The 26,782-nt window shown below is 40.4% G+C and overlaps 1 protein-coding gene across 1 annotated transcript; it reads right to left on the bottom strand.

Annotated features, from left to right (window-relative positions):
- Window positions 1–7,583: 7,583 nt before the first annotated feature.
- On the bottom strand, window positions 7,584–25,964 carry LOC121891068 (cAMP-regulated D2 protein). The gene is made up of 8 exons (XM_042403800.1): window positions 24,964–25,964; window positions 20,642–20,843; window positions 20,075–20,208; window positions 18,559–18,686; window positions 18,212–18,330; window positions 17,528–17,668; window positions 15,648–15,820; window positions 7,584–8,523 (listed from the first exon to the last, which is right to left on the bottom strand). Exons 1-8 carry the CDS (start codon window positions 25,447–25,449, stop codon window positions 8,071–8,073), a joined length of 1,836 nt encoding a protein of 611 aa, XP_042259734.1. The 5' UTR covers window positions 25,450–25,964; the 3' UTR covers window positions 7,584–8,070.
- Between the last annotated feature and the right edge of the window lie 818 nt (window positions 25,965–26,782).

Below are 26,782 nucleotides of genomic sequence, written 5' to 3'. Positions count from 1 at the left end.
GGATAAAGCAATGGTTTGGACATAAAATAACAATAAAAGTTGCTCCAAAGAAATATAGGTAAATGAATAACTCTATAATAATATACTGTAGTGGACAGTCTATTAAAGGAATAAGCTTTCACTTTTTCTAAAGATGATTGAAGCATGACCATTAGGAGGGAATAAACTTTGCAGGAGTTAAACAGTGGCAGCCTTACTGGCGAAGATAACTCAGAGTCTTGTAACTGTGATAGGATTTCAGTGTACTATAAAAGAGAGATTGCCCAAAACAATGATGACAAAAGGTCTAAAATGGCAACTTTAAACTGATGCAATTGAGCCTTTGATGCTCTGAAAGTAAGTAAAGTGTGACAATATTGTAGAGATTTTTGTCTTGTTCCTCGTCAGAGTGGCATTGCAAAATTGCCATAACAGTCTGGGTTCATTTCTGGGATCCTAACTCATACCATCCTCTGCCACCTGCGCGCACTGGCGAGGGTTCAAAATCGCCCATGATCCAGAAGTCTACCACCCCCTGGGACGACTTGTAATCGACTCCTGGGGTGAGAAGAGACTGCGTGTGGAATTGTGTGTGTGTGTGTGTGTGTGTGTGTGTGTGTGTGTGTGTGTGTGTGTGTGTGTGTGTGTGTGTGGGGGGGGGGGGGGGGGGGGGGGGGGGGGGTGATATGGCATTCCCATCAGATGAGGATACAATATTGAAGACCACAAATGGCGTAGTAAACAAAGGAAAAAAAGTAAATTGATAAATGAACTAATGAATAATATCAATAAATGTCATGTCTAGGAGACTGGAGAGTCTCAAAGTAATTGCAGTATAACAAAATGGGAAGAATTCATAGCAAACCTTTAACTAACAAGTCTGATTTAAGGAGATATACTGTATAAATCGTATCCTCATGAAGTGCTACTGGGGAGAACCTTTGACACCCCATAAAACAACTCTGCTTTGGACTGATGAATACCTGACAGAGTATGTTAACTAACTGACTAACTGAACTAATACTAACAGAAATGTTGATCAAGTTGATGATTTGATGATTTTTGATGAGGTTGGTGATTTTGTATTAATCAAATCTCTGGACAAAGTGCCTCTGTCTCCTAGGTGGAAAAGGACTATTCCAGGTGTTGCTGACAACAGCATCAGCAGCTAAGGTCAGAGAGAGAGACACGTGTCCAGCCATCTGGTCCATGCCAGCCGATGCAAGTGGTTTCTAGAAACAGAAGAGGGATTTCCACACACCACAACAGACCGTAGCTGAGTAAATATAGCTGAGTAGTTTCACCTGGCCAAGCCCCTGACTAGGTGAGACTCCATGGTTTCCCAAATAATGAGGGAATCTGCTGAGGTGGCCACACTCAGGAGTGAGCAGGGTTCTTCCCAGACTGCACTGCCCTCTCATGTATTATTGTTACAGTAAACTGTAGCAAACCAGCTCTGCTATCTCTTCCCACCCACCTCCACATTCTTCCAGCCTCCGCTCAGAATTACAGCACTTTTTGTGATTTATGAGCAAATTGCACTGTAGTCTACCTTCTGAATTTACGCTGATAGCTCTTGGGACCAATTCAATTCAGGTTGGGGAGTGAAAAAAAAAGCCCTGGCTGCTGCTTTCCCATTACGTGGTAAATCTCCAGAGAATGAGACAGAGGCGTGCGAGTCAGCAGAAACTGAAATCTTCTGAAAGCAGCAATTTATATGCACATGGTTTCTGTATCATAGAGTAATAAAAAAGCTGATTAAGTGACTTTTTCCAGTTTTAATTGCCCTTTGAATGGGCCTATATGCCTAAAGGACCTACTGTGCATGTGCCAGTGTTTTTCAGACCACATGGAGGGGCATGACATTCATAATAACGATACATATAGGATCTGGGTTTCCCTGTAGAGTGAAAATGTGACGGGGAGGCTGTGGCTAAAAGCAGAATAACCATGTCTTTACGTAGTATAAACTGAAGAAAAGTTTATTTTTCTAGATATAATTCTTAGTGGAGACATAAGACACAAGAGGAATCGTTTGGAATAATCCAATTTTGTTAATTTTGTTTTGTTTGTTAATTCTTCCTCTGACCAGGTACTTGGTTCAAACATTAGCAGTACCCCATTGATTGTTTGGTCCCATGGTGCTGTAATCCATAGGCTCAGTCACTCACTCATCAAGCTGAATGTTAAGCACCACTGCACTGAACCCAAGAGCTTAACTGGAAGGAATACTTAATCAAAAAGGATCTTTTTTGCATTACCGACTCAATCTATCATGCAAAGTGCTAGATATTTATAAACAGCAAAGCAAATAGAGAAATATATGTAAGAACTTACCAGTGAACAGTATTTGTGTTGCTTTCCATTCAATACTTAGGTGATTGCTGGTGTAAGCTCACTCTCTTTGGTTCTCCTGACACTATAAGCCACAGGGTAATCAGCAAATGACCACCAGTGAGCAAATTACAGCACTTTGTAACTGGTAGTTGGCAGGAGCAGTCTGTGCACAGCAAACATATGGAACTTGCATAAATATTGATATGACGCCCTGAAGCTATGTTAAAAAAAAAACATTCATAGTGCCCACAGCTACTACCTGCATTAAAGGAATAGTTTGGAAAGTAGACATTTTGGAAAAAGTGAAAATATACACCTACCACCACCTCCAAAGCTGTTTTACACGGAGTATCTTATTTGTTTAACCTGCACACTAAACACAACATTTTGTAATTAGCTGTTAAACATTGGAGCTATTTCTTGATGTATAACAGTTCATCCATCCATCTGGTGCTTCTGTACAGTGTCTCAAGCTGTAGGGCGGGTTGCCAAAAGGGGACACTGAGCACAGGTTTTGGTCTGTGTGAAATTATGACGGTATTAAACTCTGCAACCTCCCTATGATGACAAGATGTCCTGATGCTGCACACAGTCACTGCTCCCAGCTGTTGCTCGCCAGCAAATAATTCCAACGACCAATGCCAACTAAAATTGAAACAAATTGTCATTTTAACATTTCTGTTTACAGGTTATTTTAGTCAGCGTTAGAGATGTTTTAAAAATTTTGACAGAGTCAGGCTAGCTTTTTTCCCCGCCGACAGTCTTTATGCTAAGCTAGGCTAAATGCATCAGTATGCTTCATACAAAGTACTTGCTGAATGGTCAGACAGTGTCTTAAACCCCCTACCCCTACACCTCTCAGACTTTGGAGTTGAGGGGGCTGTGTTCAACAATTTCTGTAACTCTTTGTAACTGAAAATTTAACAAGTATGCCCATTTTATACAGGGATTAGCCAGGTGTATGGAAGTGAGAAAGTAAGCAGAGTCTGAACTTCTCTCTCAAGCTTTTTTGATTCTTCATGTCCTCTGCCATCACTTGGACATCATCCCCATTTGTAGTATTCTTGGAGTCTCAATGACAGCGGGCTACAAGTGTGGCCGCTCAGAACCATTATAATCATTTTCACCTTTAGATGTGTTTGGATGACACTTTGTAGGAACTAGTTTGTTTGAAACATTCTGAACCCTTTAACTCAGGCCGAGTCCAACTCCTGGCTCCATTAGATTGATTGATTGTCATATCACACACACACACACACACACACACACACACACACACACACACACACACAAAACAAGTTGGCTTTTTCCCCAAAATATTAAATTATTCTATGGGTCATTCAATCAAATGAAAATAGTTCATTGTATCACAAGGTGAAAAGTTTGTACTTGTTTGGGTTGACTTGGTTTGTTTCCTTCTGTAAAGTGTTTGCTGAGTCTGCAGTACCACAGTATGGAAAATTATACAGCAAAACAAAAGATCAGGCTGCTTTTTTCAGAACACAATAAATGGCATGTCTTTAAGAAGGAGTTTGTTCTCAATATTTGCCTGCAGCACTAAAATGTAATAAGAGAGTATCCCACTTTGGGCATATTCAAAGGAAAAGTGTAACTGAAGATATAATGTGATATTTCTGCCAAAGGCCTTTCTTTTCTGTTTTTAAGCTTCGAAATAAACAACAGCCATCCTAATTTCATCTCGCCTCTCATATCTGCCCTTGAGCCTTCACTGTGTTGAGACAAATCTCGAGTATATGTGCTCGCTTCTGTTGCTTTTCATTCATGTCCCCTAGCCGAGAGCAAAACCAAGGAAGAGAACAGGCAGAAAAAAACCAAAAAATGCTTCATTATAAAAGCACTGCCTCATTTGTATTTAATGTCTCATCTGTCTGCAGTGTTATTCCAGTTTCTTTTCCAAAAACAAAATTGGCAAACAAAATTGTCATATAGCTTTTTCTAGTTTAAAGGCTCAGCATCATTTCATAGACATTATGAATTCAGACATTACTATTGACATCTACACTGTTTCTTGTGCCTCTTTTAATCTATTTTCAGGCCTTAAAGGAGTAGTTTGACATTTTGGGAAACACATATTTGCTTTCTTGGTTAGCTTGGCTTAGGTTAAAGAACAGTGGGAAACAGCCCCTCTAAAGCTAACTTACATGTTATATCTCGTTTGCTAGTAGTGTGCATGTTATGGACACTTCTTAAAGCAGGGGAGTGATATCTGACACAGCCTATTTCTTGGCTGGAACTAGCAACTTTTTGGAGTCTCTGCTGGTTGCCTGGCAACTGTTCCTGGCCAAGAAATAGTCTTTTTTTTGTATAGATTGAACAAATGAGATATAACATGTTAATCAGTGAGCTTTAGAAGTACTGATTGGTGGATAGGTGGACTGCTGCCCCCTGGCTCCTGTCTTCATACTAAGCTGAGCTAGCCAGCTGCTGGCTCCAGCTACATATTTACTGTAAAGACGTAGGAATAGCATATATCTTTTCTTCTTTAACTCTGAATGAAAAGGAAGCGTATTTCCCAAAATGTCAAAGTATTCATTTAAGTTGAATGAGGCCCACTTATATGAGAAAGCTGCTGGTGAACACTGTGCGGCAGACAACAGCAGCCCCCCTGCTGCAATATACTGCCTCGGCTGAGTGGCATGCCAGGCGCAGAGAGCTGTCATCTGATTTTTAATTGCGGCCGCAGTGCCTATAATCAGATCTTATTGGAATGCACCCAGGCAAAGCCAGCAGCCGTGATTTAGAGCCCGCGAGTGACGGCCAGACATTGATTCCATAACCTTTCCTAAATTATCCAGGCAACAGAGAGGATTGTGTCTCTCTTTTCTCTCGCTCTCACTCCGTCTCCCTCTTATCAGTTGTCACTATAATGAGCAGCAGGATTTTGGGGGGGTGGGGGGAAGAAAGGGACACCCTGTGAGAGTCCAGCCGTGGGCACGGAGCTGAGATGAACTGCAATTGATTAGCTGTGCGGCCATCTCAGACAGCTCAGTCACAGCCGGGCCATGCTTTGATAGTGGATGACAGCAAAGTAAATGTCTGCCGAGATAATGAGGTGGCCTCGACACGCCCTACGTGTCAGCACTCTACCAATCAATGCGCATGTGTAAACAGCCAATAAAACTGAGCTTTTATGTGTGTGTATGCATGTGTGTGTGGCATATTTTAAACTGATGCCAAAAGAAACAGGACAATTCACAGTGGCCGGCAGCGAGAGGCCTCTTCAGATGGTCTGGAAAGACTGGCGAGGCTGCTGGGCGCCTGAAGGTTAGAGGAACAGGGTTGTGACAGGACGCGTGCCAGTTTAGCTTCTAGATGAACTGGGAAAATCTGGATGGTATCTTTACAGCTACTGTTGAGTCATCCTCAAAGTAATAATCTGCATAATCGTTTCATAAATATCACTGTCTGCTTTGCTCCCTGATGATAGCACAACTTCAACCCTGTGTGTGAAATCTTTTATATTTCAGTTGGAAAAGTCTTCTGCCACACAGGAAATTATGTGGTTTGTAATGAATAAATGAATAAAAGAAAGCACACCGGTGCTTTGAGCTAAATGCTAATATTACCGTGCTAGTATGCTCACTAAGAATCTGATATTTAGCAGGTATAACGTTCACCATCTTAGTTTAGCATGTTAGCATGCTAAAATTTGCTTAATTAACACAAAGTAGAGCTGAGGCTGATGGGGATGTCATTGTTTTCTAGGTATTTAGCCATACACCAAAGTATTGGAAATACTGAATGACATTTTGAACTGATGGTGGCATTAACAGAAAAGTTAATTATGAGAGATAAATTGATATCGGTACAAAATGTTGTGGTAATCCAACCAATAGTTGTTGAGCCATTTCATTAATAGCTAAAGAAGAAAGTTGTTAGGATTCATCCAGTAGGCAAAATGAAAGTCTGCTTGCCCCAGATGATATAGCACAACTCCAGCCCTGATTAAAAAAGCTTTAATATTTGCATTCAGTTGGAAAAATCTCAGGAAATGATGTGGTTTCTTTGTAATAAATAAAATAAAAAGCAAGCAGTTGGCATGAACAGCATGGCACATACTGAAACTCAAACTTCAATACAAGATCCAAGGAAAACAAACCAGCTCAATCACTCAGAGGGAGATCCTAAAACTGTACATGATGGTCTCCAGGGCTAAACTGAAACAGACCCCTATGTCTCCTTTTCGTAATTAAAAAACACTTCAAGATAAGATACAACTCTAGAGCAGTGCAGTTGTAGCTGGTTTTCTTTCGCATTGAAAGGTCTTGCTATCATTTATCCTAGGGCTACACTTTAAGGAAAACACTTCTTCAGCCTGAGTACTCCAGAAGGGCCAGCTGTAACAAACAACAAATATTCATATTTGTCCTCCTTACAAAACAGAATTTTTCCTAGTCTCTTTATTCAAAGCCAGGGAGAAAATACAAAGGCTGAATGTACTGCATTAATTACCATGGCTGCAGAAATGAAAAGATATTAAAGTTTGATTACAAAAGACTTACCCTCTCTTTTTGGGGGGTTAATAATTCAATGTTACACTATTTTATTTATTTATTTTTCCTTTCTTTCTATATATTGCTGGAAGGTAACAACATAAAAAGACCTTTGAAGACTCATGTTTTGTACCGTTTAAACCTGGACCTTCAAAAAAAGGAAGCATTAAGTTACTTTATATCTATATGATGCAAGCTGCCTGGAGCTTCAGATTATTGTCAACCATATTGAACTGAGCCTTCAACTGACAAATCAATACAATGTATTGTTTTTGTAAATGATAAGATATACCTACCTGGAGAGAAAGAGAGAGAGGGAGACAGAAATAGAGAAGAAACACAATTTGATTTTATCCATTATGGTTAGCTTAGCTTAGCATGTATTTTCATTCACTAGTTTGGCTCAGTGATTTGCGCCAAACACCACAGAGATCCTCAATTGTTTCAAGCTTGTATAAATGCTAACAACTCTACATTACAAAGTCATTTTTCCTTTCTTTACTAAAGTTCTTTCAAACATTTACAATGTAGTCCAACAAAGGTTGTGATATGTAGCACAACAAGCTAGTGAAGGACTGTAAACGGAAAAGGGTTCCTGCACATGCTCAGTGGCGTCTGCCGTACACGGAACTACTCTACTGAGACTGAAAACATGATTGCTGTTATATGTCTTAGGAGCTGTTTCTAAACAAATAATGTGCACAAACTCTTCATAATGAAGGAACATATTCTCCAGTGCAGCGGTGTTGCTCATTGACGAGTTTTTAATAGTTTTTGGACAACAATGGAGGTCTACAGCACATATACGGTATATCAGGCTTGAGATACACACACAATACTTAGTAGAGTAGTATCAGGTCATTGTTGGTTTGGCTCTGCACGTGAGACTTGTTGATAATAAGTAAAATACAAAAAATCACCAGCCTTATCCTTTAAGTAGGTTTAAAACATTGATATGTAACTCTTGCTTCTGTCTTCCAAAGTATGAGAAAGATTAAAGCAAAGACATATATACAATTTAATAAAAGGAGACTTACTATTGCTATAAATGCTGCTTGGTAGTGAGTAAATATTTTAATACTCACAAATGTATATTTTACGAGTAACAGCAACTTCAAACTGCAAGATTTTGTGATTGAACTAAACAAACCAAAATAACTGTTGGAAAAAGAAACAGCATATTGTGAGGCTACTTCAATGCAAAACAGCCCAGCACCTCTCTGTAAAGCCTGTCCTCCCACTAGTAGATGCCCAGCTGGTCCCAGAAGTCACATATATGGTTCCTGGTTCCCACTTGTGCATGTGAACGCACCGTTAGGTTCATGACCAGCCAGCCACTGGTGTCAGAGTAGCGCGGCCAAACGGGCAGACGCTGCTCCCGGCAAAAAGTGGTCTGTTGGGCCCGCGAGGAAGGGTCGCCAGTATGGGAGAACGCACCCCAGTAGCACAGCATCCGATTGGACAGCAGCTTCTCTGGCAGCGACAGTGTGAAGTTGGCCACCGAGGCTGAGTTGAAGAGGAAGGGCAGCTCGGCACCGTGGCAGGCGTGCTGGTAGCAGAACGTCAGACCTGACCAGACGTGGTGGTCTGATGCCACATGGTCGAACACGTACATCCACACCTTGCTGCCTGCTGCTGTGCCGGCACGTGCTGACCTCCTGGATGGACAGAGGAAGACGTAGTCGGTGACGATCTGAAGAGATGGGAGAACAAGAGAGGGATGGTCAGGCTGAGATAACTCACAACACAAATGTGTTTCTGAACTGATTTGAATGATTTTCCTACTTGTTAAAAGTCAAATTTAAATAGGTCCCATATGCAGCATCTGTGTTCCTGTCATTTTATCTGTGCACTTCATGGACAGATGTGACTCACAGCACAGAAACATCGATAATAACTTTACATAAGATGTACCTTTTGCTGTTCCTCTTGAAAAAACATCTCTTCTTCCTCTGATGTCACACACACACTTTCCCTTTTCCAATCTTGGAATAAAAGTACACAAAACCGCCCACTCATGACCATCATGACTCATTGTGTATCATTCTCTCCCATATTGTGTATTAAATATAATTTCTGTTTTATGCCTTTCCTACCTTTATAAATATCTTTTCTTTTTAAATTTCCTTTGTTAAATTAAGTTACATCTTCCAACGTGTCTGTTGTTGGCTAATAAAGACAGAAAGGAGTTGGTTCAAAAAGCAGCAAACCAATTTGACAGAAATTTGTTGGGCCCTTGGCTTTAGGATCAGTTGATTAGATTTTAGCGATGATCGAGATCTGGCATTCTCAACATGGCTGCTGCATGTGTTGGTTACAGCAACTGCTATTTTTAGGACAATGAAACATGGCAGATAAACCAACAACAAACTGTTATTGCCAGTTACAGTGTTCAGCATTGTTGAAGATTTATGCTTTCCAGTGTATCTTCTAGTTTCAGCAGTATTTTTTTTTTTTTATGAAACAAAATGAATAAAACTAATTAGCGTGCCATCTACAAAGAGACAGGCTGAGGGCAGAGCAGCAAAAACTATTGTTCCCTCTCGGCTAAAAAGAAAGCGAAAGAAAATGAAGGTAGACCGTCTTCTTCTGTCTGTTACCTGGAAACCAGTATGCCTTTTTCAGCAGCACACAACCTACTCCCACACAGCCGCACATCTGACACCTGAAAACAAAAAGGCTGACTGTAGGAAGCTGACAGACAGACATGCAGACTCTCTCTCTCTCTCTCTCTCTCTCTCTCTCTCTCTCTCTCTCTCTCTCTCTCTCACACACACACACACACACACAGATTCACTTCTTATACTCACACACCCATTCGTGTGTTTCAAACAGGCACATGCATAAACATATTTGTGTCATGTCACGCTTTGAGTTGGGTACAAGCACAGGTAGACATAAGTTATGTAATGTGCACCATGTATTCAAATATGGTGTTCTTCATTTCCTCTGCTCTCTCCCTTTTGCCCCACCACTATATTTTTCTCCACCTCTGCCTACTTTCTCACGCCAGAGTCTGAAAGAAGTAACCAACTAAAATAACTGCCCATTCCTGCTTGATGACTGGTGTTGCACTTCTATAACAAAGGCCTTTGTTTCTGGTGGGAAATACGAACACGTCTCAGTCATGACCTTTTATCAGCTTATGATGTCTATGGTCAGGAGCGGTCAGGAGTGATGTACGTACATGGGTATTTTTGAAATCCCCAAAATACCCATGTTCTCAAAAAAAAAATCCCGTCCACACAAGCACAGTTTTAAAAAAAAAACCTGTGTCCAAGTGAAAACGAAAAAACACAATTGAAACACTGTCAACAGCATGCCAAACCAAACAGGCAGAAATATAACCCTAACCCTAAAGCCATGTTGGCTAATCAGAAGCCTGTAAAAAAGCTATTTCCGGTAGGCTACCTGCAATGGCACATCAAGAAAGGGGGGAATCATATGTGTGGAATAGCAAAGTGGAGTTATTCCTAAATATGCAGTTGGAAAAACAAGTAACTGTGCATTTATGTGTAAACATATAAAAAAGTGAGCTGAGGGGAACCGCAGATTTAGGTGATAATTTTGTTTGTCACCATGAGTGACCCCTTTCACACTCATTTGGCCATATTAAAATATTCATTAGTGCAGCTTTAAACATGTTAAAATGTTAACCATACTGGTTACCATTACAGTTGGTTGCCAGTTTATAAGGTAGCTAAAATTAATGCAGTCTTGTGTGTGTGCATAAATTACCTCTAGTCTTGTGCAATTTTCACAAAACCTGCAACAAGTTGTGTCACATCTCTTATCAAAAATAAATGATGTATCTGAGTATTTTGAAAATAAATAAATAAATAAAATGTATTATTAAAAATCAGCCAATTCATTAGCTGTTTTCTGTGAGATACTTAAACCAGTTTGGATATTCTCAATCAGAAACCCCTCTGTAGCTCTCTTCCGTAGCTCCATATGCGAGGAGCCTGGTAGTTAATGCTCCCTCTAAAGTGGAATTACTCAATGCATCCCAGACTGCTGGCAGCTTCTCATGGATGAGCTTGTCAGTGATTGAGCTGAAATTCCCTTGATAACAAAAGAAAGTTTAGAGTATCGTTCTCTTTTGTCTGAATCTTTTATAACAGCAGAAGTGTTTTTGATTCTGAAAAAGATATTTCGTGGAGACACTCTTCATAGAGCCGATCTCATACAGTTGCATGGTATGTATGTGTTCAGCTGGATAGAGGATGATCGTGATGGCTGTGTTGTGTTAAGGTAAATTCAGAGATATCGGGTGTGTGTTATTACAGAAAACACACACACACACACGGGCAGACCTATAAATGCTACAAAAGGAATAACGCTGATGTCTCCACATCAGCCTGCTCTGTGATGGACTGGTTGACATTTGTGCTGACCCCCCGGTCCTCTGGAGAAGTGCCCTTTATGAAGAGATGCAGGAGGTGTGTGTGTGTGTGGGGGGGGCAAGTTACGGTTGTGATTCCACCGTCTCCCTACTGCACCATGAACTGTGACTGAATACTAAATATGTCCGGGACTGTCACCTCCTGACCCCCTGTCGCTCCCTGAGTCCGCCACCTTGCACTTTGCATCTGAAATGCTGAGAGAAAACTGCTGGAGGCTCTCTTTCTCTTCTATGTCGTCATGCGCCATTCCACCTCTGTATTTACACAGTAATAAAAACTTGAAAGAGGGACATAAACATACCGTAATAAAGCCAAATGATAAAAAAAACTGTAAAAGATGAGTAGAACGACGGAGCCAAGGTGTCATTAATGTCTGATCACAAATTATTGATTTGCTGTCAAATTAATGCAGAGTTACTGTTTCATTAGGAACTGAAATTTCAGGTTGTTGTGGCTACTCTGGTCAGTTAGGCAGGGCTACAATGCTACAGTGTTAAAGATGGTGTGTGCTTGAAACTAACTTGTTCATACAATATGTTGTCCAACCACATGAAGACAAAAGTGTCTCTAGCTGTTCTGAAACAGCAACACTCTGTGGCCAGAAGAAAAGCCTGCCATCATACAAAGGGGCAAGACGCCATGAATTGCGTACAGCCGGGGCTCAGGAGGTAGAGCGGGTCGTCCACTAATCGGAAGATCGGCGGTTCGATTCCCGGCTCCTCCAGTCTGCATGTCAATGCTCCTGATGCCATCATTGTATGAATGTGTGTGAATGGTTAGTTTCCTCTGATGGGCAGGTTGGGACCTTGCATGGTAGCCCCTGTACCCATTCAACGTATGAATGTGTGTGAATGGGTGAATGTGATCCGTAGTGTAAAAGCGCTTTGAGTGGTTGGAAGACTAGAAAGGCGCTATACAAGTACAGTCCATTTACCATTTACATCAGGATAACAGCATGCACTTTCGGATGCTCTAAGAGTTTGGGTTTTGCACTCAGTTGTACAAACAGAAAGTGAGAGAAGTATTTGATATGAAGAATAAAAAAGAGCATGACAGAGGAGCATATTTTCCCTCACCTCCACGTTTTTGACCAATCACTGTGTGAAAAGGGGGTGGTTGTCAGATTGTAGGTTTGAGAAAGATACAAAACTTGTCCGATACAACGCCCCCACTAAGTCCAACATTGGCGAGGTGCAGAGGTAGGAGGTTTAAGACACTTGCAAACTGATCTGGCAAGCACTTCACTTCCTTTAGCAGTTGGCTAACAGCTGTACTTGGGTATGTAGTTCATTACATTTCTTTCATTTGAAGATGGGCACAAACTAGGGCTAGATGCACATAGTAGGTGTTAGGCTATGAACAATCTAACCTAAAAGGGCCACCTGTAATTAATTTAGACTGATGTACTTTGAATATTGCCCTTTAAACATCATTGTGTTATCCTTGACATCCCTTAAAGCTGCATTACTCTTTTTTTGTTTTGTTTTGTGGCCACATGGAGCCAGAACTTCATGAGCTCAACATTACACACACATTTGAGATACCATATTTATGATACCTCATAAAGTACTTACAGCTAAGGTGTTAGTGAACAGTTGCCTATTTATAAATTCAGCACACACAGAGCAACATTACCATTAACTTGGAGTCAGTGTCTCTGGCCAACTTCTAAATGTTAATCCAATAATCTCTACTTTTAGCTCTATTTGGTCTCCACCAGCTCCTGGGGTAAATATCTGGATCTATAGCTTCTAAATGGTCAAATATGTTCACCAGCTAGTTGCTAACTTTGTCTGTTTGCTGTTTAGTGCTGAGCAGGTCATGTACAGTTGATTTCTTTAGATCTTTTTGCTGAAAACAGCTGACTGCTGTGGCTGAAATGAGGTACTGAGAGGACCTTCAGAGTCGGGTGAAAATTATCTGTAGGTTTGTCACCACAAGCAATTTCACATTACACATAGTCATTTGATCCATTGTTCATATAATAACACTGATTAATGCAACTTTAAAGATGTTAAAATAATGTTTGCCATTACAGTTAGTAGCTTGTTTAATCCTGCCTTCGGTTTTTCTTGACATTGTTTTAGAGATGTTTTGATACAACTTTGTCATTTGGACTGTAGTTTGTCTAGCTGAATTGTATTATATTGTGTTATAATGCGATATGTTTCTAATATTTAGTCTACTATCATTAATACAAATGTCACCCAGTCAGTGTTTCTTCCTCATCCAGTTCTTAGTTCATCTGTGATTCCAGGGCTGATCCCTCCTGTCACTGTAGATGTTCATGAGAGACGAGTCACTTCTTAGCGCGAGCAGTCAGGCTGCATCTCAGCCCTCAGCAACTCCCTGTCTGCAGGTGGTCCTCATGCTTCTCCCATACAAATGATGGAGGAGGAGGAGGAGGGGGGAAATTGGTCTGTCTTGAAATCAGACTTTGAGAGAAGCTGGAGTTGTAGCTCCCTCTATAGGCAAAATATAGGATGTGTTTGTGGACTGAAGGCTGCAAAGTCTGTTGAATGGTGCAAAACTTTTGCTCAAGCTCGAGTTGGACAGCAGCAAATATACTGCAAGTGATTCCTTAATGTTCTTGAAGAAATGTGGCATTTTTCAACTAACAAATCACAGCAGAAAAGAACAATTGTTTCAATTCCCCATCAGCCTTGATAGGTGCAGAGAGGCTGGAGAGAGCACAGGAGACAGCTGGGTCCTTGTTACACACCAAGCTCCTGCTGGGTGGGATATTGATCATGCATGACCACCTGTATTTTACTTATTCTATTTTCTCTACACTTAAATTAGAGCGTCCTGCAGCAGAGAAAATACAGACTCATAAGTGACTTTTTCATAATTAGCCTTTAGTCTCTAAACCCTGTAAAAAGATGACAGGCCTGCATATTTAGTGTCATATTTTCAATCACTGAATTTCATTATTCTTGCTCGTGTCTGGTGTATTTATGTGTGCGTTGATGAAGATGTGAAAAAAAATATAATAGGTGTGGGAGAAAGTTTTGGGATGTTCTTTTAAAGAGGGAGTATTCTGCACATTTCCAGATCTGTATTTTTAATCCCAAGCTCTACTGGAAAATCTTTGAATGTTTACATTACATTTACATTTTTAAAACACTCCTTATTTATCTTATACTGGGTCTTTATACAGCCCCTCAGTTCAGCCTCTTTCTGAAACAGGCTGTTTAAGCTCCTCTCTCTTTAAGACACCCCTCCAGATGAGCCCGCTCTGCTCTGATTGGCCAGCTCTTGGATGCTGCTCCTCGGCAGACATCTGTCAGCTCTGGAGGCTACATCATGGATGTACAAAGAGAACTGGATACTGGAACAGTGCTGGGCTTTGAAGCAAATTTGACATAGCGGCCAGACCATGTAATTACAATGTCACATGATGCACACTGGCCCAAAAAGACTTTTTCCCATAGACTTGCACTGTGAAAAAGACGTCTATAATTCAGCGGATGAATCTTTTTGAGCATCACAACCCCCACAAAATGACTTGTTTCACTATTAGAATTTGATCCATTCGGTCTGATCACATTTCGAAAGTCTAGAAGAGCTGCACGTTGGCACATGTGGCCCATGGAGCATGTGCAGTATGTTTTCATCCGGCTAATTTCTTTACAGTGGGAAGTGGCTTTTTTACTTCATGTGCCACTGAGGAACTTTCATAACAGGGCCCCGCCTCCAAAGCTTTTTCTCGTTCTTTACTCAAAATGTCAACTTTTCAAATACATGTTTAAGCCGACATCTGATCCGAAATATGAGAGTGGACAACACAAATAAGACATGTAAAAACCTTTGCAACAACCTTAGCAACCAAGGCTACAGAAACAACCGCGGTTTACAGTGTTTAATCCAATAGTTATTGAGTTATTGAGATATTTCATTCTTACAAAGTGGATCATCCTTATACCCAAAATGTTAGCAAGGCTGCTGTTTGGCATAGTATATATATATATATATATATATATATATAAAAAAAAGCTACAAAGAGTCATACTGAGATAATGTTTGTGTCATTCATGTGTGCAAGCTGTCATCAGTTGAAATGCTGAAATTGAATGAAAGCAGGAGAAACTTTTTCACTAGAAATCCTAAGTGAGCAGCAGCTTACAATGTAATGAACGGGATTCCTTGTTCATTGCTATAATTGTAAATGGGATGTGGAGTCACATGAGTGTAATTTGTCCAACAAACAGCAAAAAGCATTAGCATCTTGTTTTTAATTCTATATGATAAAAGCTGTTTAGACATTATTTCTGTTCCATGACTTCACCCACTGAGGTCTAAGTCAACAAATGAGATTATTTTCCCTTCAGTTTTCTGCACCTGTAGTTTGGACTCTGCAGTTTTAGACATAGCATCAGCTGAATTGTTAATCAAAAGCTCCAGCTCTTACCTGAGCTAGCATATCCCTGCGGTCAGCGTCCTTGTACAGGGGCAGGTACTTGTGCAGGATCCGCAGTGCATGATGTTTGAAAATGGCTGTTATGTACACAGTGGACTCCACAGCAGAGACAGGCTTGCTGAAGACGCCATACACAAAGATCACACCCTCTTCTGAGGTCGTACCTGCAGAACAGAAACAAAGTCTCAGTCAGAATTAACAAGTAGACTGTTGTGTTGCCTGAAGCCTTCCTGCTACTCACTTGCACAATCTTTCTGTTGTCTGATTGTCACTGGGTTTAAAAATCCATCTGTAAAATGTATTATTATGACTGTAGGCAATTTTAGACTAACAAGTAATTATGCTTCAACTATCACCTTGATTCATGTTCTTAACACCTTATGAACATATTACAGCACTCACACTTTTTAAGAGTGAACATTGCCTTAAGCCTTGTTGTGATCTTGGGAATTTCTGCATCGCATCTTGTTATAACGAGAACCAGGGGGAGTTTAGCACAGAGGAAACAGTGTGAGATTTGCCAGACTGGCAAGAGGTTGCTCTTAGGGCATAGCAAGCCCACAATGATTTAATCAAACTAATTGCTGAAATATCTAGTAGAAAAAATGTCACTTTTTTCCCCACATCTAATCGTTTACATTGGAGTATGCCATAGGCCACGTGGTGCATCTGTATTCTAGATCTTTGTGGTATGTCATTAGAGCAGTGGTCAGTGTGTTGGACTAAGTGAAATTTCAACCTGATGATGGCACCAGAGGAAAAGTCAGGGAATCATCAAGCTGAATACAATTCATCCTGTTAGAAACATATGACCATCTGTACCAAATTTTATGGTGATTCATCCAATAGTTATTGAATTATTGAGATATTTCACTCTGTGTGTGCAACTGCACCAGTAAAGCGCAATTCAGTCTAAAATGAAAGGGCCTTAAAGTGGCTCCTGCATTAATCCTGAAGCCCTGGTTTGAACAGAGCCCTATAGTTTTTAAGTTAAAATTTTTAATATTTCAGTTGATATGTGTTCATGGTGCATATTTTTAAACAATTTTGCATTCATCATGATAAATTGGTGGTTATGAACACAGAATGGACACAACTAATGATTTTTAATACCTACATATAATTTGGGGGAAAGCATTTTATGCCTATTGTATTTAAAGTGCAGTGTGTAGAATTTAGTGGCATCTAGTGGAACAGACTTGGCAGAAATGGGATATAATATTCATAAGTATGTATAATCACATGAAAATAAGAATCACTGTGTTTTTGTAACCTTAGAATGAGCTCTTTATATCTACATAGAGAGTGGGCAGCTTCCAAAGAACCCACCATGTTGCGCCGCCATGTTTCTACAGTAGCCCTGGACAGATAAACCAAACACTGGCTCTAAAGAGGGCCTTTTACATCTTTTGTGAGTTTCGCAGCCACCGTAGGTTCTCCTACATGCTTGGAAGGGGAGGGTGAGGGGAGGGGTATTCAGTTGGTTGCAATCTGCAACCTCACCACTAGAGGCTACTAAATCCTACACACTGCACCTTTAATGACAGTAAAGAGGTTACAAGAAATGAGGAAGGTCTGCTGCAGGAATCAGATTATGGACATTGTAGTTATGTGGCAAGCATCTTAACCAGTAGGCTATCGGAGCACACCATAATTAATCAATTGTATTAATGACAATGAAATATATGAAGTATGAAGTAAAAATATGCATTCAATCAAATTATAACACATAAAATGGAGTGGGATGTAGGGCTAATTAGGGGCCCACAATTCACTTTTGCCCTGGGCCCCACAAGCAGCTTAATCCGGCCCTGACTGTTGGGTGGTTTGATCTATAGCAATGTGTGATGGCCTCTTGTTCTGTGTCTTACCCAGCAGCACTGGCTTTTCTTTCTGCCAGTGGCCCTTCTGGAAGGCAGTGACAGCCTGCTCTTTTATTAACTCCCCATCGATATATGGACCCCACGTCTCAAAAACCTCCAGGAACCTGAACGGGTTCACAATCTTGGAACCTGAGATCAAAAACACATCAGTTAGATAAAAAAAGAGCAGGGAGCTTGATAACTAAAATATAAAGAGGTCTGACAGAAAGAACTGTGGAGTTAAACATCACTATGCTAAACACTGTAATAATAATCCTGCTTCTCCTTAGATTCTTTAAAAGTCATCATAGATGAAAAGTCTTATCATGGTCTTTTTGTTCCACATTTTTGGGCCTGAAAGTGAATTCAGACAGGCAGATAACTGCAGCAGATGACATCATCACAGAGTCACTGATATTGATCAATAACTCTGTCGAGCCTGCAGATATATTACAGTCATTTTGTGCTGTGAGGCAGTAAAATCCCTCTAATTTCCCCTTCAGAGGCCCACTACTCCTCAGATTTCATGATTTTGTTTTCCCAATATGTCACAGCAAAAGATATAAATGTTTTTAATCAACTTTTGCAGATAAGCACACTCCAGTATATCCTGTCGTCTTATGTAAGTGTGTGGGCAGCCCTTGGCGTTGTTCTAAAATTGGTGTGTGTGGGCTGGTGTTTGTTGCGTCCTACTTGTTTTCATCTGGGCAGCCAGGACGGCCTGCGGAGTGAGAGACAGCAGGCAGACGATGTCACTGACAGAGCAGTTGGTCTGTTTAGCGAAGTTCTTCCCCAGCCTCAGGGCGTCGTGTCTAGGAGAGAAAAACAAAATTACAGCTCAGCTTGAAGTTTTCTCTAAGCATTCTGGGAATATCCCTGCAGGAGCTCAATGTGTATCACTCTCATTTTATTTAGAAAAAAAAAAAGGAAAACTCCTCCTTTTGACAGATCAATGTGTTTTGATTCAATAATGTTTTGTAACCCACAGCCAGGGACAGATCAGACCCGTCAGTATCATCCCAAGCTCGATGCTTCTTTACCTGGTCTTCAGAGGGATGGAGAAGGGCAGACTCTGCAGGACGGCTTGTTTAAACAGAGGCTTGCTGCTCTGGATCATCAGGTGAAGACTCACCGACTGAGCGCCAGCACTCTCTCCAAATATTGTTACCTGGCACAAAACACAACACACAGAGACTTAGTATTAAAAGCCACACTGGGCACCCTTGGATTTTGGCAATTAGAGGTATAAACTCTTTAAAAATGTGTGCAAGCTTCACTTCTCAGCAACCCCATAAAGTGACATCAGTAAACTGCACACAGCATGCTGCTATTTTTTTCAGTCTAGCTTGTTTGTCATATTTTATAATAAAATAAATAAATGAGAGAAGAAAAAAATAATGGTAAGTCCAATTTTCTTTAGTTCTGTTGAGAAATCCTTCCTATTATGACTGTGACTGAGTTTAGACCAACATGAAATTACAGTTGTGCTGCACTTTTCAGTTTGTGCTTTGCATTTTCTTTATCATTCCCTGTCAACAATATACTGATTTTAAATTAATTAGGTCATCAGTACACAAGGTACCCTGTCAATCATTAGCACTTTTCAGCATTCAGCAGAACAGGAAATCAATGTCAGGACACTAGCTGAAAGTTGCTGAAAGATCTGTTAAGAATTAAGTAAGTAACCATTAGATGATATATACAGTATACTATAATCAAGTGGAGTTACGGCTAAAGATTATTTTCATTATTGATTAATCTGCCCATTATTTTCTTGATTAAGGGTTTAGTCTACAGAGTGTCAAAAAATTGTGAGATGCCAATGTGATGTCATCAATTATCTTGATTTGTCTGACCAACAGTCCAAAACCTAAAGATATTCTGTTTCATATCACATAAAACAAAGAAAAACAGCAGATTCTCATGCTGGAACTGGGAAATGTTTGGCAATTTTTGCTTGCAAAATGACTTAAAACGATTAATTGATCGTCAACATAGTTGTTTTTCTGTCCATCAACTAATCATTTCAGCTCTAAAGTAGAGATGACATGAGAGAAGTCGTGTTATCACATTTTTATACAACTTTCTAATTTTCACAACAGTAGCAAATATTGAATGAAGATAAATGTTTTGGAATTAAGCATATTCTTCAGAATCAAAATGATTTTTGATATAGCAATCTGCAAAGCTATGCCAGCTTTACTATTTCCTGTGTCAATGCTTGTGGTCATTTTCCATATTTTTTCCTTGTGTTTCTCCTTTTATTTATGCATATTGGTTTGAAGAAATTAAAAAAAAAGAGTGCATGTCTTTGTAACCATTGTAAAACCCAACACACTGTTTTGTTATTGTAGAAAAATAAGTGGAATCATTACTGGAGATTTTTAAAAGAACACAATGCAAAATAAAAAGATGTTTCTTTGAAGTTAGAAAATTAAATACAGAGCTCCAAAAAATACACTGAATGACTGTCATATTTCTAGATAATTACTGTGTGTGTGTGTGTGTGTGTGTGTGTGTGTGTGTGTGCATGCGTGTGTGTGTAAACTTGCTTGCCTTGCTGGGGTCACCTCCAAACATTGCAATGTTCTGTTGGATCCAAAGTAGAGCTGCCTGCTGGTCCAAGACCCCATAATTCCCTGCAGCTGAAGTGTGAGGGTCTTTGCCCGACACGAGGAACCCAAATGCACCTTAAATCATGCATCAGTTCACATGATCAGCAACACATAATTGACTCCAGCAAGACATTCATTTCCTGAGTTCCAAATTACCGTTCACATATCACTGCTCCTGTTTTGTGTCTTGCAGGAAAGCAGAGCAATTACCAACAGACTCAGTCATTTAAAATAATGACACGCACACATTATCCAGCATCATACTGTCTCATGCACACAGACACCCACACACCCACACTCCACAATAAACACACCATTATTTTAACTAAGTGATTAATGTCTTCCACGAGATGCCTGTTTGTTGCCTTTACCAAGCCAACTCCAGTGCTAAAGTTCATCCTTCCTTTATCTCTGCACATACAGGACAATTTAGAAAAGGGTCATTAAATGACATAATACACAGATAACCAATAGATTTATAAAGTAAAATACCACCAGACTTCCTCACCCAGTCGGTACTCCACGCTTACAACAACAGTGTGGGTGAAGTTACTGAGGAAACGTCCATCATACAGCGGCTTGGAGGCGGAGCCTGCAATGAAATCCCCACCATGGATCCACACCATGACAGGCAGCAGACTCCGCAGAGGGGAGCTAAAGTTCACATCCAGAGGGACGAAGATGTTGAGGTAGAGACAGTCTTCGCTGACCTTTTTGGGGCATGAGAAGACATAATGTTCGTTCAGTTCTGTTCACTTAGAATCAATAATTTGTGGAGTTCTAGCCTTAAGTTGCTTATCTGTTCATCAGGTAAGCTTTCAAATAAAAATAAAGTATAAGCACATATTTTTATGACTAAGTAAAGTTAATTTAAAGCTCAATGAAAAGTGCAATTTGAAAGAGGAGGTGGCTAATATAATGAGGCCTAGCATTCTCGCCAACTAAAAAAATGTAATCTCAGCCTTCCAGGTTCAAACTTCCTAGTTAGCAACTATTAGCAATCATATATTCTTTAGGCTTAAGTTTTTCAGTTAGCTAGCTTATATGCAGCAGCAAGTTGGCCTTAGAATGCATTCATGCTATGTTGGTAAAATGGGACCAAGACCAAGAAAAGCTTCCATTATTCCAACTTGGTGGTGTTACCTCCTGCTGCTAGCCATGTACACCATTTAAAGGTGCAGTGTGTAGGATTTAGTGGCATTTAGTGATAAGGTTGCAGATTGCAACCAACTGAGTACCCCTCCCCCTCCCCTTCTAAGCATGTAGGAGAACCTGTGGTGGCCATGAAACTTGCGAAAAATGCAAAAAACGCAAAAGGCCCTCTCTAGAGCCAGTGTTTGGTTTGTCCATTCTGGGCTACTGTAGAGACATGGCAGTGCAATGTGGTGGCCTCCGTGGAAGGCATGGATGTATTATAAGATCTAGATACTGGACCAGAAATGGCACCCATTCAGTCCTATAAGAATTGCTCAGCTGGCACATACACCAAAAAAAAGGCTTCCGGGTTTGCTTACATGTTGTGCAGCCCACTGGATATGTCCAGTGGTGTTTTCCCCCCATCGGCCCTGCCCGCAAGCTCCTGCTCGGCCCATAGACTTTACATTGTCATGACGTCACAGATTTTAAAATTGCTTTTCTCAGCTTGAGGAAAGTTTGATGAATATAAATGTAAATACTTTTTGGGCCACAGGGGTATTTTTCGCTGCAATACAACAAGTGGGCACTGGGAAAAATTGGCTGCAAGGCTGAGCTGCAGAGCCCTGTACAGCTCTTAAAATAGATATAAAAAGGGATATAAAGGGCTCATTCTAAGGCAAGGAAAACACGGCAATTCAGTTGATTATGCACTAATGAAAACGTACTTATGAATATCATATTCCATTTCTGCCAAGTCCATTCTACTAGATACCAGTTCTACACACCGCACCTTTACACACCTTTAAGTTACTTGCATTGACCATTTGCTCAACTCCTCCCCAAAATAACAATTGTCCAATCATAGTTTAGAAACTAGGCACAGCTGAACTGTCATGATAGGAATTTATCAGCATCTTAAAGCCGGTGTGCATGAAGTTTTAGTAAGAACAACGCTCCATATATAAAGAGTTTATGATGGTTTGGTCTTTGTTTCTTTTATAATCTCTCCAAATCAAAAAGCACAATATAAAGAGTGTAAGGAATGAATTCAACAGTTTGTTTGTCCGTTCCTCTGTAAGCTGTAAGCTACAGTAATAACCTGACCCAGCTTCCAAGACCATTCTACATTAGCCTACATTATAATGTGGAGTTATGTTTAAAAAGAGGCCCCTAAATCTAACCTTTGTCTTGTTTGTCCAAGTATGTAAGCTAGCAGCTAAACAGGGTCATGTAAAGATGAAATAACAGTAAAAATGCAATAGGACTATCTCTACACAATACAATAATTCTGTCTTTTTCTATATCTTCTTCATCAACTGGTAAGGATATTGAGTTTTTGCCTGGGACATGTACCTTTAGCTTAAGCACAAAATGATGTAGGAAACCATCAAAGTGCATATTTCACATCCATTTACAGGGTTCTGCTTTTAAGTGAGTCAGCTTGAAACATAAGTCAGCCAGAGACAGCGCTCTCAACCAACTCATGAAGCTATCGTTAGCTTAATTAGCTAATTATCTATGGCTGATAAAATCTGTCAGTAACAGTTTGCCTACCACTGTCAAGGCCCAATTGTTTCAAAAATGACAAAGATTTTCGGGGGGCCCGTTATCATGGTAAACTGTGTATGTGCTGTACTAAAAAAGGAAAACCTGGCAGTAATTAAGTAGGGGTGGGCTTAGTAAATGGTCAATTAGCTTTTAGCTTTTTTTGTTACATATTTGTAGCAGTGACGCCACGTACAAACAGTGTACATAAATACAAACTCCTTTTAAACTCCCTTTAAATCAACCACATTGATTGTATTAGTGTTAATATAGTGATGATGTATTTGCTTTGTGGCTTGCAATGGTTTGTTGACACTGTACAACTGTTGACAAGACACCTCAAACTAGATAGATAGATAGATGACAGAGGTGAGGTGTTGTAGTGAGTTACTGCTTTGGGCAGGAAATATTTCCTGTGTTGGTGCTTGTGACAGCGAAGCTGAACCAGTCTGTTAGAGAAAGAGCTCTGCTGTCTGTCCAGTAGGTGGTGGAGAGGGTCGTCAGAATTATTCATAAAAGGAAAACAGTTTGTTCAGTGTACTTCTCTCCACCATAACTTCAAAGGTGTCTGGTTTGCAACAAGTTACAAAGCCGGCCTTCTTAATCAGTTTATTAAGTCTGTTGGTGTCATCAGCTCCAGTACTGTTCCACCAGAATACTACAGCAAAGTACGGTGAAAGGGCCACAACAGACTGGTAGAAGATTTCCAATATCTTGCTGCACATGTTGAAGGATCTCAACTTCCTCAGGAAATAGAGTCTGTTCATCCCCTTCTTATATACAGCCTCGGTGTTGGTCTTTCAGACGATGTGGAAGCCCAGATACTTGTAGTCCTCTACCACACCAACATCCTCTCCCAGAATACACAGGGGTTGTGTAGCCGTCCTCTTCCTTCTGAAGTCGATCACCATCTCCCTGGTCTTGGCCATGTTCAGAAGCAGATGATTTCTTCCAGACCACTCCACAAAATCATCCACCAGTATTCTGTACTCCTTTTCCCACCCATCACTTATACACCCAACCACTGCAGAGTCGTCAGAGCACTTCTGCAAGTGGCATAACACAATTGTACTGAAAGTCTGAGGTGTACAAGGTGAAAAAGGAAGGGAGACAGCACATTCCCGATGTGGAGCTCCTGTACTACTCTCCACCATTTCAGACACAGCACTGCCCAGTCGGACAAACCACAGTCTGCCTGTCAGGTAGTCAGCAATCCAGGAGATGGCGGACGTGTCTACCCTCATTGCTTGCAGATTGCTCACTTGTGGCATTATCAATTTTTAAATCACGAAATTTTTATATTTGTAAAACTTTCCCAGAGCCTGTAAAAGCTATTTTTATGTGTGTAATGTCATTAAATAGTGTCGTAACTACCATTGAAGACACTGAGGTCCTATGTTTTATTCATCAGTAAATGGGGGTTATAGTAACCTGGGGGACGTTATATTCTTTTTTATTTTTTAAAAATATTTTATGTACTGATTACTGTAATTATAGACTCTGCATATTTAAATTAATACACTTTTAAGAAAATATGAAGTCTTTTCCACAGTCTAACAGTTAACTGAACAAATAAAATATGAAAAATCCAAATACTTGAGAGCATTTTATAAATGCTTTCTTTTGGTGCATTGAGGAAACTTGGGGAACTTGGACTCTTGGCCTCAGTGTTTCTAAAATCCTGGCTCCGGCCCTGCAGGGAGAGGCTGTGCATGTGACATGGGCCACACAACATGGAAGCAAACCAGAAAGAGAGAAAACACCTTTTTGGTATAGACTGGATGTTCAGCTTTCACTGGAATGAATGGACGCCATTTCTGAGTCCAGAATCCAATTTTTGTAATACATCCATGGGTTAGCTCACACGCCCAAAAATATTGCTGGTTCTTTAGCTCTGTGCACTATCAACCAGATTTATGTGTCCACAGTATCTTTGACTTTGAGAAAGGTTATCTGAAACTCTAATCTGTTTTCAGGGCAATAGGGCCCTTTTCTGTCACCGTAGTACAACTGTCATCTTGAATTTGTTGGTGATCTATGAGGTGAAACTGCAGCCAAAATACCCTATAATGCAAACATGCTAATTATACCCTGAAGTCAAATATCACAACAGCATGCAAATAAGTGAGAAATTGTGATGTTGCTTACTTTTTGAGGACACTCTGCAATGATGGGTCCTCTGCAGGCCTGCATGCATGCCGCCCTGGGGAAGGTGGCATCATAAACTCCCGGCCAAGGACTCACAGGTCTGGGGGCCTTCCAGCGGTAGGCTCCAACAGGGGGGTCTGCAAATGGTATCCCATAGAATATATAAGCCTTATCCACTGTAATCCCCTTGATCTGGCCATCTTTGGTTAACACCACAGGTCCAGGAGCCCCATTATTATCCTGATTGACTGATTTGTCCTTGGTTTCCTCTGTGATCGAGAGGACCTCTGGGCGTCCCGGCTCCTTGAGGGAGTTTATCTCAAAGTCTTGGTTGATGATGAACGGCTCATCTCTCAACAGCAGCCCGGGGTAGATTCTTCTCAGAAAGCTGACAAGGTCGATGTCATCATCATTTTTCGTTGCCTCTCCAGAGGCCAAAACTAAACTTAGTGTGCACAGCAGCAGCAAACAGTGCCAGCTCTCCATATTGTGCTAGAATACTCTTATACTTCCCCAGACCCTGCTGCTCAGATCATAATTTGACTTGAATTATGTCCCAGCTGAGGTAGAAAAGTCGCAGCCCCTACAAGCCTGCAGCCCGAAACTCTCCACAGACTGTGCATACTTGTGACTCCAATTTGGCTGGCTGCTTGTTAAGATTTATCAGACAAAAGTTGCTCTGTCTGTCTGTGTTCAGTGCCGTTAAGTAGTCCCTGGACAGCTGGACATGGACACTGTAATGCGGGACCACTAATAGAGGACAAGTCGTCTTTGCTTTGCTTAATGTAATCACAAAGTCACACAGAGTACATTGGGATAAATTATACAGCAGGCTTCATGGAGGAAAACTTATTTTTTTACATTTTCTTTCTCATTTGCCATTCAAGTTTGCATGTTACTGATGTTTAATTAAAGCAAGAAAATACTATATTTGTGTGCCTCTTGACTGCAGATAGTGGACTGTAATTTTGCATTAAGGTGCACACTGCCACCCACAGGCCTTCTGTACCACAACATGCAGCAGTGATTCCCATTCTTGGGGTCTGGTCTGATATTTTTGCTTTTTCTTATGAAATACTGAATATTCAGAAACCTGAAGCTTTCAAAAACCTTTAAATCAAATAATCTGAGAGGGAAAAACTAACAACTCATGTCGACACTAAAATTATGATATGTGATGACGTACCACTACCTTTAGGTAAGAGGTCAAAGGTTTTAAGAGGTAAAAAGGTTGTGGACACTGGCATACAGTCTCTTCACACTATGAAAACATCTATTTCTTTTCAGATTGTTTAGTTTTTTTTCCTGTCTTAAAATATGCCCAAAACTCCCCCCTCACTCCGAAAAATGTTATCCTCCAGAGTTCTCCTCACTCTACATTAAAGACCTAATGACCATCAGACTACAATACTGTTGTAACAGGTACAGCAAACCACAAATCTCTGCATCACATTTGCCAGTAAATCAGGTAAAACTTAGGGCCAGTGTGATTCATCCTTGACAGGATGTGAGATGCTACTTTTTAACACTCTAGACCTGCTCTATGTGAAAAGTGCCCTGAGATGACTTTTGTTGTGATTTGGCGCTATATAAATAAAAATTGATTGATTGATTGATAGATTTTCAATGCACTTCCATACCCACGACAAGAAATGTGTAACCTATATACAATTAAAGGGGAAATCCACAAATTTTATGATTGTTTTCACTTGTTATGGGGAGTACAACTCAGCCTATGAAATCAGTTGTATCACATCTTCTCAGACTTTGGAGGAAGTTTTCTAAAGTTTGAGAAAATAATCCTAGTTATTGAATTATG

This window comes from Thunnus maccoyii, chromosome 23 (genome assembly GCF_910596095.1).
Source record: "Thunnus maccoyii chromosome 23, fThuMac1.1, whole genome shotgun sequence".
Taxonomy (NCBI): domain Eukaryota; kingdom Metazoa; phylum Chordata; class Actinopteri; order Scombriformes; family Scombridae; genus Thunnus; species Thunnus maccoyii.
Note: the sequence above shows the minus strand (reverse complement) of the source record. Positions and strands in the feature narration are given on the sequence as shown.